Source organism: Rattus norvegicus, chromosome 6 (assembly GCF_021556685.1).
Source record: "Rattus norvegicus strain SHRSP/BbbUtx chromosome 6, alternate assembly SHRSP_T2T, whole genome shotgun sequence".
NCBI classification, from domain to species: Eukaryota; Metazoa; Chordata; class Mammalia; order Rodentia; family Muridae; genus Rattus; species Rattus norvegicus.
This window is the reverse complement of record NC_141539.1, coordinates 64,040,436-64,061,501: the sequence shown is the minus strand read 5'-3', so window position 1 is coordinate 64,061,501 and position 21,066 is coordinate 64,040,436. Positions and strand designations below refer to the sequence as shown.

Below are 21,066 nucleotides of genomic sequence, written 5' to 3'. Positions count from 1 at the left end.
TTCTCAACCCAGGAGCATAATAAATTGTTTCAGGTCAGCTAAATGGTTGCTGAAATTTGGAAGGTTATTTTCATTGAAGGATCTTACACAAAAAGCGGTGTTTCTTAGAGGGTATTGCTGAGGTACTGAAACAAGAGGATGGGTGTTGGTTTAAGCCTTCCTTCTTTCATGCATCACCCAGACATCCAAGGATACTGTGTGCTGAGACGGACTAGTCACTCGTGCTGACCGGCTACAATCGCAGCACCACACTCCCTGCAGCACAACAGACCAGAGGGCAGCAACATTTAATATCTGACAGCCTAGAGACACTCCTATATTTTTCTTTTTTGCTCTCTTTTATTTATTTTAACTTAAAAGGATTTGTTTCGGGCTGGAGAAATGGCTTGGTAATTAATCACTGCTGTTGAAGTGAATTTGAGCTCAGTTCCCAGCACCCGCATTATGTAGCTCATAGTTGCCTATAACACCAACTCCAGGGGATCTGGTAGCCACCTCTGGCAACACACACACACACACACACACACACACACACACACACACACACACACACACAAAATTTCACTTGAAATTGACAGAATTTCACGTTTTTATCATGTATATGCTGTTTGCAGTACATAGACATTTTGGAATAGCTAAGTCCGGTTTATTAGCAAATACTTTGCCTTATATAGTTACAATTTTTTTGGTGAGAACATTTATACTTTTGACAACAAGTTGTTGTCAGACATTGAAATACCAATTTTCAGACATGTAATTAGCACTTCTTTATGCATTATAAGAAATAGGACCCCAAAAAACTATACAGCACATGGTACTTAAAGAAAGGAAAGGAGGGAATAGACCACTTGTCATAAAGGAACTGGAGCTTTCTACTAAAAAGGCTGGCTAGCTCAACCAAGTCTAGCTTAAATTTATCAACTAGCAAACTCAAAAGCTTTATTTTGTGTAACTTTAAGTGATTCTAGGAAAATAAATTTCTCTAACAATCTGATAGAAGTCAAAAGTGTGGTATTCAGAAATAAAGAGCAGCTCAAAACACAAAATACATTTTATATTTACAAATCTAACAACACATCATGTTAAACATGCCAGCTGCCTGAATAAAAGATTACGACTGTCACTCTTATCAACAGAAGACTTTTAAAAACTGAGAACCATGTGGTAGCTTTTTCCTCTGTGTGTGTGTGTGTGTGTGTGTGTGTGTGTGTGTGTGTGTGTGTGTGTGTGGTTTCTTTTTATATATTCTAACAGCTTCAATCAAGTCCACAAATATTTTGACAAGAATTTATTTCAGCTTCTTTGACATCAACACATATGCTGAGATATAGCATGTAGCATGTAGAAACATTCCCACTAGGCTACCTGCCCTTGAATGGGTAAGCAGAGCCTGTGCATGCCTGTAGAGTCACTAGAAGCACACATTTTCCCTGAGGTATTTTACTGCAGGTCAGATTATTTGGAGAACTGGGAATGTGGCAGAGAGCTTAGTGGCAGAGTGAAGACTGAACTGACACGAGGCTCAGCGTTAATACTGGGCACTTCATTCCAGCCCTGTTTTTACACAGCATTACTATGCCATTAGCATAGAAAAATTGTATTGTGTTTTTTTTTTGAAGTTTCTAAATATTATACTAATGGTTTTCCAGCTAATTCTTCTGGGTTCCTGAGACACAAATGTATCTTATCCTTGAAAAGATGAGTTTGCATTTACCTTTCAAAGCTTTCCTACTTTATAAAGTAAATCGTGTGTGTGTGTGTGTGTGTGTGTGTGTGTGTGTGTGTGTGTGTGTGTGTGTTGTCATTTGAGTTTCATAGTCCACAATTAAGAGTTAAGGAAAGTTCTGAAGTTCTGAACTTCCATCGTCTAACCATACAACTTTTGTCAGCATTGAAAATGGGAGGCAACAGGGTATCAGGTGTGTGCAGCGGGGTGAGGCGAACAAAGGCTGCTGTCTGCTAAACTGTCAGAGAAGTTGGCCAAAGAGGGCAAGTTTCTATCTTAGCAGCTAGTTGACTCAAGTTTTCCTTTTTAGTTCTGGGGTCAAAAAGAAGGTCATTCCAGATACAGGAGCTAGGGTTGTATACACTGGCTTGGTGCCTTCCCATTTACCTGTGCATCTCCCAACATGAAAAGCAATAGCGGCAGGCATCATCTCACTCAAGCCTATGCTGATATAAATCTGTTTTCCCCATGTGGAAACTTCTTAGGTCTGCAAGTAGCTTTGTAAGGTGCCTAGCTAACTGACATTTACATTTGCGGGACAAGACACATTTCTTTTAAAAAAGTAAAAGAGAATCAGAAAAATCTAGAATTTAATTCTGGCTCAGCAATTGAATAAATAGCCCAATGACCTTACAAATGTATTCAATCTTTGAGGAGTTCAATCATGAGGCTCTCATGATGATTTGAAAAGACATTAAATACGGCTACTTATTACTCATAGAGTAGCCTGCTAATTGTCTAATGCTTCCTGTGACCACAGGGTGACAGTCCGCTGTGGTACCGAGACACAATGTGGCAGCAAGTTCTTTGCCTCCTGCCTTTTGAAAGACTGCGCTTCATAATCAGCTCCAGTGCTGTAAAGTACAGGACTCACAGGCGGCTTTCCTGCATCTTCCTCCTTCCTGCCCCAGGACACTGCTGCTTCCTGCCCATTCTGTACTTCTCAGCTCGGGCTCTTTCCCTACGGTCAAGCTTTTGTGGAGGTAGACACCAGCATTCTGCACATGTAACTTACAGATTCCTCCTATCCTTTCTATACCACTAAAAGGAGCATTTCTGTGTCTAATACCCCTTATTAGGATAGAGCCCAGGACAAGGGTTTCACACGGCACCATTTGAAAACTGGCATCCTGGCAGAGAGCTTCTGTGTATGTTTGGTTATGTAACACACACAACATGGTGACTGGACCACTGTGATTCTTCAGATTGCTCAAGACACAAAAGGAATTGGGAGGTTCTGTTTGGGAAAATTCTTTCCCGGGAGCATAAGAGGTTCAGGTAAGAAAGTACTTAAGAAAAATCTTCCAAAATAAGAAAAGGTCCATGTTCAAACAGAAAGGAAGGCAGGGAAGCTTGCTATGATTTGGAAAGTTCTCTTCGTTTGCTCACTTGTGAACATTGGGTTCTTTCCTGTATGCCCAGGACTGTGAGGTTCCAATGTCCCTGGTCGGCTACGACACATTAGTTAATGAAGTAGAAGGATTTAAGAAGTCCTTGTGACTGTCCTAACCAGACGCTTAGGTGCAATACTTTCTTGTGGCAATGCTTTGTAAAAATAACTATATTTTAAGAAACTGGAGCTTTTGCTGGTCTCACAAACAAGATTAATAATATACCCTGAGGTCACTTAAGACTTAAGACTGCTATCCTATTGTGTATTTGGAGTGTTTAATGTGTCTTTAAGAGAAAGGTATAACAATAACCTTACTTGCCTTGGATTTACAGTAATCTACTTTTACAATATAAGCTAACACATAGCTATAATCTCAAATTACATGCTCTCTTATGCTTCTGACACATGAGCAATGCATGTGTGTATGTATGTTTTCATCACTTGATGAAGACAGCAAATAGAGTGAAAGAGATGTTACAAAAGAAATACCCACCATAAATGTTGAATGTGACATATGGATATTTCTTGATAGTGTTTTGTTTGTGATAAGGTCAGTTGGAGTCAGTTGGGAGTCGGTGATGTAATGGGGCAAAATATGTGTATAAAATGGAAATAGAATAAGTTAAAGATACATAAATTAGGATAAAGAATACATAAAAACTAAGTAATCAGGGAGGGTTTGTTTTATTAAGAGAAACAATAATCTCCTTCCTTTTCCATGGTAAGGAGTTTGGAATTTACTCTAATGGAAGCCTTGACTGGCTCTATGCACAATGTAGAGAATTAAATTTGTGTTGAATTTTTCTATGTTTTATACAGAATGCTTTGCGTTTAAAGATGATAGTGAATTAAGATGGCACAAAATAGAAATCGGCCTATAAAGCCAAACAAGAAAAGGAATCCTGAGAACACGAACACAGAGATACCCTGCCAAGTGTCACAGGGCAGGTAGATGATTGAGAACAAGGGACAGAGCAGAGGCAGCTAAGAACACGTTTCTACCACTTAGAATATCAGCAATCAGATGTTACTTTACAAATTTGCTACAGCTTTTAAAGGTATAACAGCCCTGATACAGAGTTTGAATTCAATGAAGGGTATTAGTAACATTTATCACATTAAAATTTGCACTTTCAAAATGGAATCTTAAAGTGTGTCATCCAAAATACCTGCCACGAATTCTTCAGTCTTTGAAAGTGGTAGGATTAATGTAGTGTAATCAATATATGTAAATTAAGAAGTCAAAATAATTGTGTCGAGACGATGGCTTGCTAATGCAGGCAGAAATTGGGTAAGAAGACTCATTGGGTAGAAGACTAAGCATAGATTTTCTTTCCATAGATTTACTGTACGTATGACACAATGACACGGTTTCGATCCAAGTGGCCAACAGACACTGAGAATACAAAATCCCGTGAACAGCACATTAGACAGGACGGTGCTGAGGTCTGTTGCTATGTATTGTAATGCTAAACTACCCCTAGTTGCCTCAGGATCAAGAGAATCCTCCTGTACATCAAGTGATGCTAGGTGACCTTGCTCCTTAATTTAAAACTATTGGTTAAATAAAGATGCTGACAGCCTATAGTTGGGCAGAAGAGAGATAAGTGGGGCTTTGGTTCCAGGGCTTAGTATCTGAGGGAGGACCATGAGGGGAAGAAGAAGGTGGAGAGAACAGAAGACATCATGGGGTAGGGAAGTCATGAAAACATGGCCACGAGGCTTTGACAAGTGGAGTTTAGATCTATCCGATACAACATAGCAAGTTATAACTCAGGGCTATTGATAGGGAAGTGGAAACTAATAGCATAGAGGGTAGATATCTAACCAGCTCTAGTGCTAATTAAGGTTTATTATGAATATAAAAATTTTGTGTCTTTTAACTTGGAACTGAATGATCTAATTAGGTGGGGTAGAAATCCCTGAATGATATTAAATATTAACAACAACAGGATGAACTATCTCCTGTGAAGACTTCCTCATAGAGTAGACATTTCAGATAGAAAGAAACCCACAGCCAGAAACCCGCAAACTATGCAGAGGAATCACAGATGATACTCGCGGTTTGCTAGGAATGAGCGATTCAAATTCTGGAATGTGATTTGAAAGGGTAGAGGGAAGGGCTTGAAGGAAGACAGAGCACAGAGACACAGCAATAAAGATACCAGACTTGCTAGGGGCTTACACTCGGATTAAGGGCAGTTGTGGCCGTAGGGTCACCTCTAATCTCAATACTTAGAGGAACGTACTTTGGAAAGAGGACCATGAGAACAGTACCAGCCAGCGATATATAGCAAGTTCAGGCCAAGCTAAGGAAAGTGACAAGTTCTAAGCCAGCTTTGGCTATATGACAGGATTCTGCCACAAGACACAAAAGAGACTGGATAGAGGTTATATCTGATCTACTCTGAAAGCTAGCATGTAGACAATGGAAAGTTCCAAAATATGGATAATCTTATGCCTACACCAACATCCCGTGGCTTTGTATGAAAGGACATAATCAACCAAGAGGAGTTTCAGTGCTGTATGTGAAATGCCAAGGATAGGACAAAACTTTAACCCCCAGTACAATGTGGGTGTACAATAAAACACTCCCAACTACAGAAAGAAAGAAAAACTTAATCACTACCCAGTGACTACTTTTGTTCATTTTTTTAAAAATGTAATACTGCACTCAAAAGAAAAAAAATCAAACAATATAGGCTTTGGCCTTTAGGTTTTTGCTCCCTCCCACACACTCGTGCTCTGACACTGTGACTCACGCCACTCACACACAAGTACCTGAGAACCAGGAAGAAACGGCATCTGATGAAAAAGCTGGAAGCCACCTCAACAATAACCCTCCAGGCATCCAGCTTCCTTAGGGGCAAATGGAGCTAAAGCACTATTAATCTCAGCTGTTACTTCAGAACTGCATGCTTCTGAAATTCAGTTTGATTTGGAGAACTGTTTGAGAAAAGCTAAAAGTAAACCTTCCTCTGAACTGGCATGAAGAGATGGTGTAGAAGGAACACCAGCAATAAAGAACAGCAAAACTACCCATTTGAAACTCAAGCACAGAATCTGTCATTCTCAATTTCAAATTCATATGTCCTAAGACTCAGCACTATGACATCCAGACCGATGAACCAAGAGAAACGTCTTTCTCCATAAACCAGTCTCCGCATTCTGCTACGGCAACAGAAGATGGATTAAGTCAGGAAGCTGACTTCTGTAAATGAATTAATATTAATCACTTACACGAATTGTGCTCGCTTCATATTTAAGTCTATATACAGTGTTTATTGTTAGAGGTTTTCATGTCCTTACTGTGGTACCAAAAATCTAAAAGGGCTCTAAAATGCTTTAGTCTTCTAAGCCATTTGGCACCAGAAATCTTACCTGAATTATTTATCTGGAGAAAATGTTGCATTCTACTGCAGATCTTACTGGAGGGCTACAGGATAACATACAGTATTATCCACATCAGCTTTCTGAAGCTATAAAATTCTGACTTTCAAAAGACATCTGATACTAAGGGATTTAGATAAGGGATCATGGATCAATGTTATAACCTTTGGAAAATATTGCAAGATAGTTTTGAGGGACTTAACTAAGGCTACTTCAGCTTGGCATAAAATTGAGCATTGATCAGATAATCTACTAAATGGTGATACCTGGGTGCTTAATATTCAGATTAAAATCAGATAATTAGCCTTTGATAAATGGCCTCTAATTTGCGTTTTCTCCAGTTGTCTCTATTTTAGGCGAGTTTCCCTCATTCTTTTCTCATCTGCCAACTTCTCAGGACATCCTGTGGGCTAGTACCTCGCTATTTTGTCTTTAGCATCTATCTCTACAAGTTCTAATTATTAAACATCTCCCTGCCTACCTCATCTATAAATGTTCTTCTGACGTCACTCTCTCTATAGCCTCTTGCCTTATTCTTGAACTTTGCAAAGATCTCACCGGTTACACTCTTTGGTCATTCTTCAATCCATGACACTGGCTTCCATTGCATCCATACAGTGGAGTTGCTCATCTGGTTCCCCAGCATCAGTGGGCCTTTTCATGATTCACTATTTCTTGGTTCTTCATACTTTTGACTCTGGGCAGACGGGTCTAACTCTACACTCTCCCTGGCGCTCACAGTTACTTCTGGACTGTCACTTACTGACAGGGCTCATAGTACTCAGGTCTACACCTGCAGCTCCGCCCTCTTTCTTGAATGTTAGACACTGTCTACCAAACATCCCATTTTCAAAATCCCTTAAGTGACTAAACTCAGGCTAAAATCTGATTTATTTTGCTCCCAAACCTGCACATTTACTACTTCTTTATCTCCATTCAGTGAAATGGTACCAACAACTACCCACTGGTTAGAAACCCTGGAAAGAGTAACAATCCCCCTACCCCACCCCCCACCACCGTCTTTTAACTAAAAAAAAAAATTCGTCAGATTCCTTTGAAGTGGAGTTACTATTGTGTGTGTATCAGTTGTGTGCTATCCTATGTAACTGTTGGGAATTGAACTCATATCCTTCGGAAGAGCTGTAGGTGCCTTTAGCAACTCAGCTATTTCCCTAGTCCCCACCTTTTAAAAAAGGTCATTAAAATTTTTTTTTGATGAGTCATCAAGTCCCGTCAATTTTAATTCCCAAATTTACTAGGACTCTGCTTCAATAATTACCTTTAAAGGTAATTATTTCAGGCTGTCCCAGTATGGCTTCTATAAGGGCTATTTTAGTTTACATGTTGTAGTTTATCATTGAGGGAAATGAAAGCAAGAACTCGAGGTAGGAAAAATTAATTGTTGTAGGAGGGCCCAGCCCACAGTTGAGTAGTGCTATCCCTAAGCAGATGGACCTGGGCCATGTGGGAAAGACAACTAAAAAGTGCGTCATAGACAGTGCCCACTGGCCAATCTGATCTAGCCACTTCCTCAACTGAGGCTACCTCTTCCTAGGTAACTCTGGGATGTATGCAGTTGACAGTTGAAACTAACTCTGACATGAGTCACAGTAGCTTAGATTACTACATCAAAGTCTTTCCATGGTTCTCTCTCCTATTTGGACCTTGACTAATACATTTTCAGTTGTGCCACCAGACAAATGTGATCACATCTCTCCCTTCTTTTCTTTCTTTTGCTGTATTTCGACTTTGTTGGTTAATTTACATTGTAACCTTTACAAAATCTACTTGGCTCATAATTAAGAATTGTTCATTTATGTGTCATTTGTATTTGACTTTTTAAAAATCATTATACTCTCATACCATACATCCCTTCTGCAGTTTCCCCCACGCCCCTCTCAGTCCCCACCCTCACCTCCTCTCTCCCCGATCCACTTCTCCTCTGTTTCCCTTCAGAAAAGGGCAGGCCTCCTAGGGCTGTCAACCAATCATGGCATAACAAGATATACTAAGACTAGCCATAAACCTCCATATCAAGGCTGAATGAGGCAACCCAGTAGGATCTCTCCCCTTTTAAAACTATTCATGCTTTTCAAATAATGCCGATATCCATTCACAGACCTTTATGGTTTATGAAGCTGTTTCTCGTGGCTTTATGTTCTATCACACAGTGAACCTATATTGCTTAAATACCTTGGGATGTGACCTCAGAGTACTGAACCAACCAAAGCTTTAAATATCAAGGAATTTTTAAAAAATAATTTTGAAAGATTTATTTATTTAAACACAGAAGAAGAGGAAATTGGATCCCATTATAGATGATTGTGAGCTACCATGGGATCCTGGAATTGAACTCAGGACCTCCAGAAGAGCAGTCAGTGCTTTTAACCACTGACCCGTCTTTCCATCAAGCTAAGTGGCTGGAGGCTAAGAAAGTCAAATAAACAAATAAATGTTAAAAATAGACACTAATGAGGTATATGCTATTTCAGGGCACTAAAATAATATTTCCTTAATTTGTTCATTCATTCATTCATTCACTTCATTCCTGGGGGAATGAACCTAGTCCCATCTGAACGGTAGACAAGAGCTCTTCCACTAAGCTCTATCTGAGGCCTGAGCAGCAGGTTAATTATGAGTAGTTCCACATCTACTCTCAGCCAAGAGCTCCCTTGGAAAGTTTTCTGTTTCTAGTTTACATACTTTGATGAGATGTGATTAAAATCTGATGCCTTTCTCCAAAATAACAGCTAATAGCTTTGTTTAAGTAAAAGAATTCTCAAGAGCCAATAGAGAAAAGAAAATCAGTTAAGACAACTGAGAAAAAAACCAAAACAAACCAGAACTTAATGGGAAGAGGTGAAGCAATTGCCAAGAACCGTTCAGAACAGCAGTGCAGGACAAGAGAAAGTAAAGGAGAAAGAACATGTAAGCATCACTTACCCTCAGCTCCTCTTTAGTATTGAAACTATTCAGAAGTTGCTGATAATGTCTATCTGTCATTTGTCGTAATAGGGAAAGGAGACAGGCAACAAATTCCCCCTAAGGAAAAAAAAGCCATTACTTTAAAGGAGGGACATAAGAAAACATCGATAACTTAAGACGAACTGCCCTCACAGGGAACACTTCATGAAGTTTCTATGATCCCAAATTTACCCTGGGCTGCTTCCTAATCTCTGCGAATTCCATATTCCTTTCCTGAATTTACAAGATCCCCTTCAGCTCACCAGCACATTGGTCTTTTGACTCAGCAGGTAAAAGGAACCATGCAATGCATAATGTTGGCTTCGGTCTCCTTTTAGAAAATGGTGATAAGTTCATAGCTACTCTTTGTGCTTGAGCTCTATGCACCTGACTCCTATGAAGTCCAATGCTTAAAAATGAAAAAGGAAAGTGCACACATCATCCTTAGATTTTAAGAGTAATAAAATTGCTATAATTTGCCTTTTCTAATGCACTTTTAGCTTGAAACTATCATTTTTAATGCAACTGTATTTGTTCAACAAAGAACTTACCTTCTTTTAAACGGAGAAATGATATAAAGCAATGGAAACACAACAGGAGAAGTAGTTGCTGGCTAACTGAATGCACGTAAAAGTCCACTTTAATTGGGAGACTGCTTTGAACGTATGTGGGAAAGACTACAGTATCACATTAAAACTGGAGACTAAAAGACCAAGACGTAGATTTTGCATCTCAGGCAGTTGGGTTAGCTCAGTCAAATGCTTTCTGCCAGTTTCTACAAGAATCCCCAAAATACAACTAAATGGTTATGTCCAAGAAATCTGAGATTCATATTGGTTCTTCACATGCTGGCAGTAACTTGTGACACAAAGACATTTCAAACAGTTGCCCCGTACATTAAGGTAAACATTCACTCATCATATAATTAATATTTCATATGGGTTCATATTTAATAATTATATAACTAAACAATTCATATGGGTTATGATGTGGTTTGAATTTAAACGCCCCTTCCTCCAGGCTTCTGTACTTGTACCAGGGCTCTGGAACTTTTAGAAACAGGTCACTAAACGCAAGCCTTTGTAAGCTCTGACCTACAAAGAGCTGGAACCCTGGTTCCAGTTCTGCTCTCTGTTTCCTATTTCAGCATGGTGTGGACAACCACCAATGCAAGCTCTCACTGCTATGGACCCTTGTGACCCCTTTCCCATTATGACAACCTGTGTGACTCTGAAATCCTGAACTCAAAGCCATCTTTTCCCCTATAACCTGTTGGTTAAGTATCCTGTGGCAGTGATACATAATAACGAATAGTAACGAACGCAGACAAGTAGAATTATCTCCCAGGCTCAACGCACTAGCCTGTCAAGGAGCAAAAGAATTCTGTAAAGGTCACACGGGAGATAGAAAATATAAAGAAAAGGTTATTGATGTTTTAGTGCAAACGTGATTTTGATATCACAAGCTTCAGAGAACTTTAGGTGACATTGCAGCCATTTTTACCTAAGCCAGAGAGAAGAGCACTTTCCTTGTTGCGTAGCACAGTGACCTCAGGGATCTGTTGTGTAAAAAAACCAAACAACAACAACAACAACAACATGGTGATAGGTACAAACACAGCCTTCGTTTGCATGAGAGGTTTGCTGTGGTTGGCAAATAGTTGTCTCGGGCTAGATGAGCAGACTGTTTAGTCCATCTTATGAGGTAGACAGAAAACAACTTCTCATTCTGCCTCCTCTGGTGTTACAATATTAGGTGAAATAAAAGGTATATCCTGCCTACTCTCACCTCCTTTTAGTTGAGCATGTGTAACTATTTACACGAAGAAAGAAACCACAGGTCGTAGAGTGTTAGTGAAGCAGAGACAGAGCACCAGGCAGTACTCTGAGCTCCAGAAACAGCAAAACAGCTGGCTGCCTGAGAGCGGAAGAAGAGGCAGAATGGAGGGGCAGCTGGCAACACAAAAGCCATCTTTTCTCCTATAACCGCAAAAGCTGCAGAATGGCCTGCTACAGTGACAGCTGAAAGGAGGGAGAGCCTCACACCCGAAGCTTTTGCGCAGCCTCAGGAGCCTCCAGGGCGGCGGTCTCCGCAGCAGCTGCCGCTGCCTACCAGCAAAGGGCTGGCCAAAGCTGCGTCTTGAGCAATGATAGCTGTGACAGTGGCTATAGCTATAAGAGACCACCAAAGCAGTCACAAATGCAGCCAAGGGAGGCACAAGCAAGAGTAGTGGAAGTAGAGAAAAGGAAAGAGTGGACAGCTGAGGCTGACAGAGAACAGAAGGTTACGGAGAGCCAAGGAAGAGAAACTATAATCTCTGGTTAGTAAAAAAAAGTTCCAGAGAGTTGTCAAGTCTTTATAGCAGAGGGTCATACTCTACGCCCAGAAGCTACAATACTGGATACAGTCAAGGGTTGTGAAATCCTGACATCCTAGTCATGCATAAGAGACACACGGGGCTAAGAGTGCTGCTATGTGGGACCTGCATGAGAATCATAGCTTGAGGGTGCCCCTGCTACTGTTTCCGACTATTGCTGCCCCTCTCCATCAAATGCTGAGGATAAAATGCTGCCAAGGACCAGCATTTGTAGAGCTTCTCCCTGGATGACCATGGTTCTTATTTAGATAGCACAGAATGATCTCAACCAGCTGGATAGTAACAGGGGAGGGAGATGAAACACTGAGTTTTGAGTGGTGGACATGTTCATTACCTTATTTATTTTAATGTTTCCTAAGTAAATATAATATATCAAGTTATATATTTTTAAAAAACAAATTATTCTATTGTTTTGTATATCAATAAAAACGTTTTAAAAGGTATTGCCAATACTATGATTTATGTTGACATTGTGTAAGTTAATATACTTTGTGTTGACAAGTTCTTTGTTTATTAGAGTCTTGTTAGGTGGACACTGTCAAACAGAAGGTAATAATCTGGTTTCACAGCTAGCAAAAGGCAAAGCTTGGATGTGAAGGTCAGTGGCCTATGTTGTAGAAGACTATCTCTATGGTTCTCTTTCCTACTTTGAGACTGACTTCATGTAGGAAACATGCCTGAATTGAGGTGGCATGGTTCAAACTTATATATAAATACATAAGAACCTATCTATTGTTAATACTGCTAGATGTATCAGGTCTTGTCTTAAAACACAAATTAGTTGGTAGAGTTTCAATCAATTTTCAGTCATGAACCCAATAGTTATATTGTATGTTAATTATTCTAACTCATTTATCACATTATTAACATACTTAAATACTTGTTTCAATATATCCTATAAATTCTAAAATACTTTTAAGTTTGAAAAATTACATATCCTAGATCATAATTTTAGTAACAAGAAAAAAAACGCCAACAGCAAATAGACCTTCAATAGCTTGTTATAATCCATGTACATAGATGAACTCTTTGAATCTAACTTATTAACTATGTCTGTTGTGTCTGGGCTAGACCCACTACAAATAACTTATCATTATGACATATAATCTCTGGCACATTTATGATATACTGCCAATCTTAACACTTTAATAATCTACTTTCATTTGCTCATATAATCTAATTTCTAACTTCAAGTTCTTATCCAGAATATTAGATGTCTAATATTTTACTTTTATCTTTTTATACTGAAATGTGAATTTTTTTACTTTTAAGATACTTTAATAATGTTCATATGAATTCTCCTAATTTATGAAAGGAGCATAATAAAAAAGCATTGGTCGAGATTTGTTTACTTGGCAAACTGACTTTAAAATTCAATAGCCTTCAGTGGCTTGTATCCATTTTATGTACACAATACATTGCTTATCAGTAACTGCCAAAAATATTTTGTATCTACATCAAAAGCCTTCAGGAAGCTTCTCTTAAGCATATGCCTGTCTGCACCCCTTCACACCCTGGTGTTTCCTAGACTATACTACTCTTTCCTTTCTCTAATCACAAAGCAGTACCTAACGAGTTTAGACAGGCAATGCCAGAGGATCTTAGACAGTGCCAAGGCTGAGCCGGGTCACCCACTACCATGCTACTTAACACAGTTGTGTGCAAAGAAACATTTATACACTGTAGAGACCTCGGGCAGACAAACAGATCTCTCTCTGTCATGCATGCAATGCCATGGTGTGCATGTTGAAACCAGAGGAAAATTTCTGTGAGATGGTTTTCTTCTTTCACAATTTGGGTTCTGCAGATCAAACTTGGGTTTGGGGTTGAATAATTTAGGTCCACTCGGAGTAACACAGAGAGAGACTTTCATGCTTAGGTGCCAAGGAGACTTGGGGAACTGGCCTTCCACTCTATGTCCACATAAACTGTCATCTGCTTTCATTCTCCCTAGCTGAGTGGCATCACATAAGGACAGCTAAAACAAAAGGCTCACCTATGACCCAGGACCACAGAATACAGAAACATTTGGATTTCAGGTGAAAATCATTCATTATACCAAGAATCAAGATTTCGAATAGAATGAACAAGACTAATGACAAATGTCAACATCAAGACCAGAAAGGGACTGAAAGGATGTGACTCATATACGTCAAGACAAAGTGATTCATGGGTCTGGACGTTAATTATACAATTGTAATACTCTGAGGAAAAATAGGTTGCATTGTTATGACTAGATTAAAGGGTTCTTAAACATGAAATGATTCACCAAGGGAAAAATTAATAATCTGAAGTTCATTAAAGATGAAAAAAATTTTGCTTTTGCAAACACCATGAAGGGGATGGAGAACAAGCTACAGTGGGAGAAAATACCAAAACAATGCTCACAATGTGGCAGTGAGGGAATCATTCAGCTAGAAAATGGGACAAGACATGAAGAGACATTTCTTTTAGGAACAATATGGATGGCAAGAATGTAGGTGAAAATCCTTGCAGGGTAAGGTCAGCTGTTGGGGAAACAGAAAGTAAAGCCTGAGTGAGAGGAGGCCGTACAGCCGTCAGAATCCTCCCAACCCTGACACTCATACAGACGCAAAGGAAAAGGCGACAGCATCACATGCTGAGGAATCAGATCATGCAGGCTGTGCACACTCGGAATGTTTAAATGCCACTGCCACTGGGGAAGGGGGTCTGGCCGTTTCTTAAAAACTGACCATGTAGCTACCTTATGATTCAGCAACCAAACCCCTTGAATTTCTTGCAGAAAAAAAAAAGTTGAGAAACATGTCCGCATAAAAGCTCAATGTAAATGATGTTTATACTAACTTTCCTAATACTACACAAACCCTGGAAAGAACCCTATAGACCTTCATAGGGGAATTGTTAAAGATATGCGGTGTATCTATACCATGCAATAATACTCACTAATGAAAAGGGAAACCAAATATATATATATAGCAACCTGCACGAATCTTCAGAAAACTCTGCTCAATTTTTGTTAAAGTCAATGGTAAAACGTCCCATGCGCTGAGATTCTATACACATAACATCCACAAATGTCAGAACTACGTAAGTAGAGAGGAGAGTGGTGGTTGCCTGGAACTAAGGAGGTAGACCAGATGAAGGAAAGTCGATTTAGCGCTAAAGCAGCCCATGAGAAATGACTGTGGTGATGAGAACCTCGAGTATCTGGATCATATCAACATCCATGTTCTGCTCTGGAATTCTGCGAGCAGCTATCATTTACGGAACTGGATAAAAGAAGCATGAAATGTTTTTATATTGCTTCTTATATCTGTATGTCATTTTATAGTAACACAAAATAAAAAGTCTAACTTAAAAAAAGTTAAAAAAAAAGATAATTAAAACAAAACAAAACAAAAAAAACCAATCACTTAAGCCTTCAAACCTGTAACAAACGCCAGTGGCACCCACCCAACACCCATCAGACAACAGCAAGCCCATGGTGGGGTGGGGGGTGCCATTTCACACATCAGGCTCCTTAGACCGTGAGAAGCTATAATTCAAGCTTCTTTATTCTAAATAAGACAGTTCAGCTAGTACATACATTGGGGTTTTATTTTATTCTTTTATTTCATGTGTACGAGTGTTCTGCTTGCATCATGTGTGTGTGCACTCATGTGTGCCTGGAGTCCACAGAGGCTAGGAGAGCGCACTATATCCTCTGGAACTTGAGTTACTGGTGGTGGCTGTGAGCTGCCATGTGGGTGTATAGAACTTGAGTCCTCTGGAGGAATAGCCAGTGCTCTTAACCACGGAGCCATCTTACTAGCACTGGCGACTTCTCCCTTCCCCTTCCCTCCTATATATATGTATATATACATATCACATACTATATAGATTTTAAATATATATTTAAATAAAACATGTAAAATTCCTAGTTTGTTAAGATACTTTAACTTTACTTGTAGTGGTGATTTGGATGAAAAATGTCTCCCATAGGCTCATGTAGTTGAATGCTTGGTCCTGAGCTGTTGGCCTTGTTTGGGGAAGCTATGAGACTTTTAGGAAGTGGAGCCTGAGTGGAGGAGGTATATCACTGAGAGTAGCCTTTGACTGAGTTTATAGCCTCACCTCACTTCTAGTTATTTTCTTTCATTCAGGGAAACAGAGAGAAGCCATAATATTTACACAAAAAGGCCTGTAATGTTAAAAAGAATGCCCTGATTTAACATTATGAGACAAAGAACCTCCAAAGATTCCACTGAGTTTGTTTTCTGTTGGTCTTCTGTACCTGGGCCTGGGGCCTACCCTTAAGAACACTGTTTCCCTACTGAGACAGACTTCCTTGAAGAAAATGAATTTTTCATTTGCAAGTGTCTATCAGTTGAAGATAGCTTCTGTCTTAGGGATTGGGGCACGTGTCTATTTGTCCTTTTAGCCCTAAGATCCCATCAGGTGCAGACCATGCAGGCCCTGTGCCTACTGCCTCAGTCTCTGTGAGCTCATATGCGTCAGCTCTGTTGTGTCTAGAAGAACTGGCTTCCTTGGTGTCCTCCATCCCCTCTGGCTCTCACACTCTTTCTGCTTCGCTTCTACAACGTTCCCTAAGGATCCCAGACTTCCTAGTTTTTAAATAGAGATGAAAATGATTTATATCTGGAGCTGAACATTCCCAAGCACCATGGTACGATTAGTGAGGCTGACAACAAGTGCTTAATTAACACTTGTGCACATAATTTACACGTGAATTACAGTATCTACCGCTACAGCTACAAACGATAGCTATGGCTTAAAAGAATATTGTTTAATATATAAACACTTAAATGTCAAACCTCGTGTGATTTTTTTTAAACAGAAATTCTTATGTATATGGACAACTCAATGGTAAAGTATTTTTCTACCACTCATGAAGCCCTGGATTTGATCCTTAACACTGCCATAAATAAAAACAGCATGTGTTTACACGTAGATCATATACACATGCATATGTGCCAAATATCAGACTTCATTTCTTAATACTTTGCCTGGATCATGCTATGCTAGCATCCTAAGACAGTTGAGCTCGAAAGTCCCTTAGAATTTACCCAGGTAAATTCTTCTCATTTAATACAACCAAACTGAAGACTAAAAAAGTTAAGGTCCTAATGGGTGGAGGAGAAAAGTCCAGAATTAGCACACAGGGTCTCTGATTCCAGTTGCTGTTCCCCTATTCTTTGTTCTTTAGAAAATTTGGGGAATTAAAAGTTACCAAGTTGACTGAGGATATAGAAATCATAGATTAATTTAAATTTAGTAGAGTAAGAATATGAAAGTTGTCTTTCTGAAACTCAGACTTGCTTACAATGGCATCTTAACCTACAGGTTTCCTATCTCACTTTGTGTATAGTGAATACAACCTCCTGTGTTCTAGCAATGCTCACAGTTCATCCCGGGGTCCAGATTTCCCATAGTCATATTACAACCCACCACCAAAGGGAATGGAGCTTTGAGGAGCACCACCAGGCCCTGCGTATATATACATGCCACATGCCACATGCCACGTGCTCATGATCTTACAGTGACATCCTGGAACTGCAGCCTCATGGCGGAGCTGGATGCTTGAGGCCGACTGGTGATCTCCAGTATGGTCCTGAGCAGGATATCCAGCAAGCTGGCCACGATCACGTCTATTTCCTCCAGCACAGACTTTTCCTTAGGAGAGAAAAATCGAGAACAAACTGTGCTCAGGAGACTGCCTCTGCATGCGCCAAATCTCTCTGTAAGGACAATGGGGGTCTATCCCGAAATCCAGAGTCAAAGACTCGGGGAATTAAGACAATAAGAGAGGTAAACCTCAATGGGAAAAAATATGGCCTTGCAGAGAGAGAAACATAACTTCAGAGAGTCAACGGCTTGCCCTAAAGCACACAATCTGGCTGTGCAGTGTAAGGCTAAGATATAAACAAAAAAGGTGCAGTGTAAAAACCACAAATTCCAAAGCCAGCCCTACTCCTAAGGAACTCGTGGCCTTGAGCAAGGCAGGGAGCCTCTCTGGGCTGTAGTCTTCTCTTACAGAATGATTTCCTTATGTGCTTACATGGAGGCTTCTCAACACGGGTAGGCACACAGATCGTTTTCCAAGACTGGTTTATATGCAAATGACTATTCCCGTAGAAGTGGCTTTTTAAAAAAGCCCACATGTAAACCTAAGAAACTGGAGAGCAGTCTAGTCCTTGGTCACAGAGAGCCCTGGTTAGTAGCCACGAGAAGGATTGGCTTTCCTGAAGTGCTTAAAAGCATCCACACTTCAGGACTCCAGAGAGAATCTCTCTGCACTGCCTGCTGCAAAGAATAATGGGTTCTTAACATAATTACATGGGGGGAAACTTCTGTGCAACTTTATATGCTGCACAGAAGTTTATATATTATCTAAATATGTACATATACACATATATGCATATATATATATTACATACACACATATGTAATGATAAATATCATAACATTCATGAGAAAACTCCCAAAGTTTCCCCAGTGACCTGCTTTCAGCTCTAAATTCCTTACGAGCTGAGCCCTGGCTTAGCTAAAACCTGACGGCAATTTTGAAACTGAAGTAGAGAAGAACAAAGAACGCATCTCTCCTACAGCTATTTGCTTTTTGTCACTGGTGGACTGTGGGGTGGGGGAACAGTGACGTGCGCTCCACCAAGGATGCTCATCACACTTCAGACGCAGAACTCAGGGGTTCTCTGAATACCACCCCTTTCCATACCAGCAGGGCACTCTCTCAATCCCCTCCCCTGGCATCATTCATTCCTACCCCTGCTCTTCAGAAGCCAATCATAAATGATCATAAACGCAGAAAGAATGGGGAATGCAGCACCAAGTAATGTGGGACTGGGGAAGCCGGAGGCTCGGCACTCACTCACAAACTTCTCTGTAACCTGCTGTGGATGAGCCCAAAGTTTCATTAACAGTCACAGACTGACAGGAAGAGAACAGGACTTCCTTCCTATTCAGACTTCATATCAGACTCCTGTGCTGCTGAACGTCAATCCCAGACATTGTTCCCTTGATATGGAAACATGCCACTTTTCTCACTTTGTGCTGTGCTCTTAACACACAGTAATTATACTGTGTCAAGAGTCAAGCAAAACAGGAATCCTCAAAGCCATGACAAAAAGACTACTGTTGAGGTTGTGTGATAGCTGTACCGCGAGGCACCTCTCGTCTCCTGGGGGCTGTCCTTTGCTTCCATAATTTCCACAGGACTAGACCCAAGGGCCTCGGCCAAGTTCTAAGCACCATCATGTGGCCTTTCCCAGAACAGGCCCAAACCGCCATACCCTGCAAGCAGCAATTTCACAGAGTGTTTCATCAAGATTAAAGACACATGTGGGAAGCTTTGAGATTTCTAATTTTTTTTACTTGGTATTCAGATCTTCCTTGAAACACAACTTTAGGAAGCTAGGTTATTCAAGGTTACACAAATCCTGTGGTATTTTTTTTAATGAATTATTTATTTAAAAAATGTTTTTTTTTCTTAATTCCTTCTGAGGAAACCCAAGTCGTGTGACTCCACTGGGGACCTTTAAGATTTTATTTGCAGCAGCCATTTGATGAGAACCACACACTATGGCCTGCGTGTACTTACTGAGCTATTTTTCTTGATGAGACAGAATACGTTGCTAAGGATACGTGCACACATGATCAAGTCCTTCTGTTCTTGCAAGTGAATGTGGAGGTGATGCAGTACGACAGGCAGGAGAATGTACCTTGAGTCTGAGAGAGAGAGAGAGAGAGAGAGAGAGAGAGAGAGAGAGAGAGAGAGAGAGAGAGAGAACACCATTAGTGTCACAGCTGCTGAGCCCACATAACAGCACATGGGATTACAGGGGTCCTAGCTCTCTATGAGTTGTATAGTAAAGATGAAGCAATTTCCCCCAATGCATCAGTGCTACGGGCAAGAGGCCTCTCTTAGCAACAGCTAGTCTCTTTCCTATCTTTCCCCCAGCCCTGGGGGTGTTTTACCTCCACCGTCAAATCAAAGGCTGTAAATCAATTTGTAAACCAAATGCCTCTCTTGTGTTTTCTGTGTTCTCTCTAAGGTAGACCAGCTATGATGTCTACTATGGAAGATGGGCACGTAGCTTTCTGATCTCCTGCCTTGCTCCTTGGTTTCTGGAGACTTACAGCACAGTTTCTGATTAATGTTATGATTACGCTCTCACTCTACTATGTGATTTCAAGTCATGGCCACACGACCATAGTTCTTGCATTGCTTTGATTTTCTCTCTTAGCTGTCAGAGTTATTGAGGAATCATTGGTATTCATGGTATTCGTATATGTAATCCTAAGGACCTTGGTTTGGCCCTTTCAACCTGTACAGCAGTGGTTCTCAATCTGTGGCTTGCAACCCCTGTGGAGGCTGCATGACCCTTTCACAGGGGTTGCCTAAGACCATCGGAAAACATAAATATTTACATTGTGATTCATAACAGTAGCAAAATTATAGGTATGAAGTAGTTATGACAATAATGTTATGGTTGGGGGTCACCACAACATGGAGAACTATATTAGAGGGTAACAGCATAGGGTAGGTTGGAAACCACTGCCGTAAAGTATCCTTTACTTAGAGGAAGTTATCCTGATTTGCTTCTATCTGAGAATTTAAATTCACACAGTATGTTGTGTTTTGAATAGGAATGGCTCTCATAGACCATGTGTTTGAATTCGTAGCCATAGGGAGTGACACTATTAGGAAGTGGCCTTGTGGAGGCCGGTTTTGAGGTCATGTATGCTCAAGCTATGCCAAGCATGGCACACAGTATCCTTCTGCTGCCTGCAGATCAAGATGTAGAACTCTCAGCTCCTGCAGTACCACATCTGCCTGGATGCTGCTATGGTCCCACCACGATGATAATGGACTGAACCTCTGAACCAGTAAGCCAGCCCCAATTAAATGTTTTCCAGTATAAGAGTTGCCTTGATTGTGATGTCTCTTCACAGCAATACAACCTTAATTAAGACAGTACGACTCTCTTGATCTTACATATTTTTCCAAGTTTATGTCCCATTTTCCTGCTAACTTCCATACTTTATATCCTATACTTCCTATTTAATTTCTTACTCATTCTAATAGTTCATTCCTTTGCTTCAGGTCCAGTGTCACGGGCTATGAAATTTCTGCAGTATCACATCTCCCAGGCCTTGCACCTCACTGGGACAGCACACTTAATTTGGGGGCTTGGGAGATACTCTTTGCATCACCTT

The 21,066-nt window shown here is 40.3% G+C and overlaps 1 protein-coding gene across 7 annotated transcripts in view; it reads right to left on the bottom strand.

Moving 5' to 3' along the window:
• Dock4 (dedicator of cytokinesis 4) overlaps positions 1-21,066 on the bottom strand; it is a 396,334-nt gene that overhangs the window by 79,194 nt on the left and 296,074 nt on the right. For all 7 annotated transcript variants that reach the window (XM_087554065.1, XM_087554063.1, XM_087554067.1 and 4 more), the window contains 3 exon segments: positions 19,448-19,575; positions 17,371-17,505; positions 9,453-9,551 (listed from right to left, as the gene is read on the bottom strand). In XM_087554065.1, coding sequence (XP_087410191.1) covers positions 9,453-9,551; positions 17,371-17,505; positions 19,448-19,575 — 362 coding nt within the window.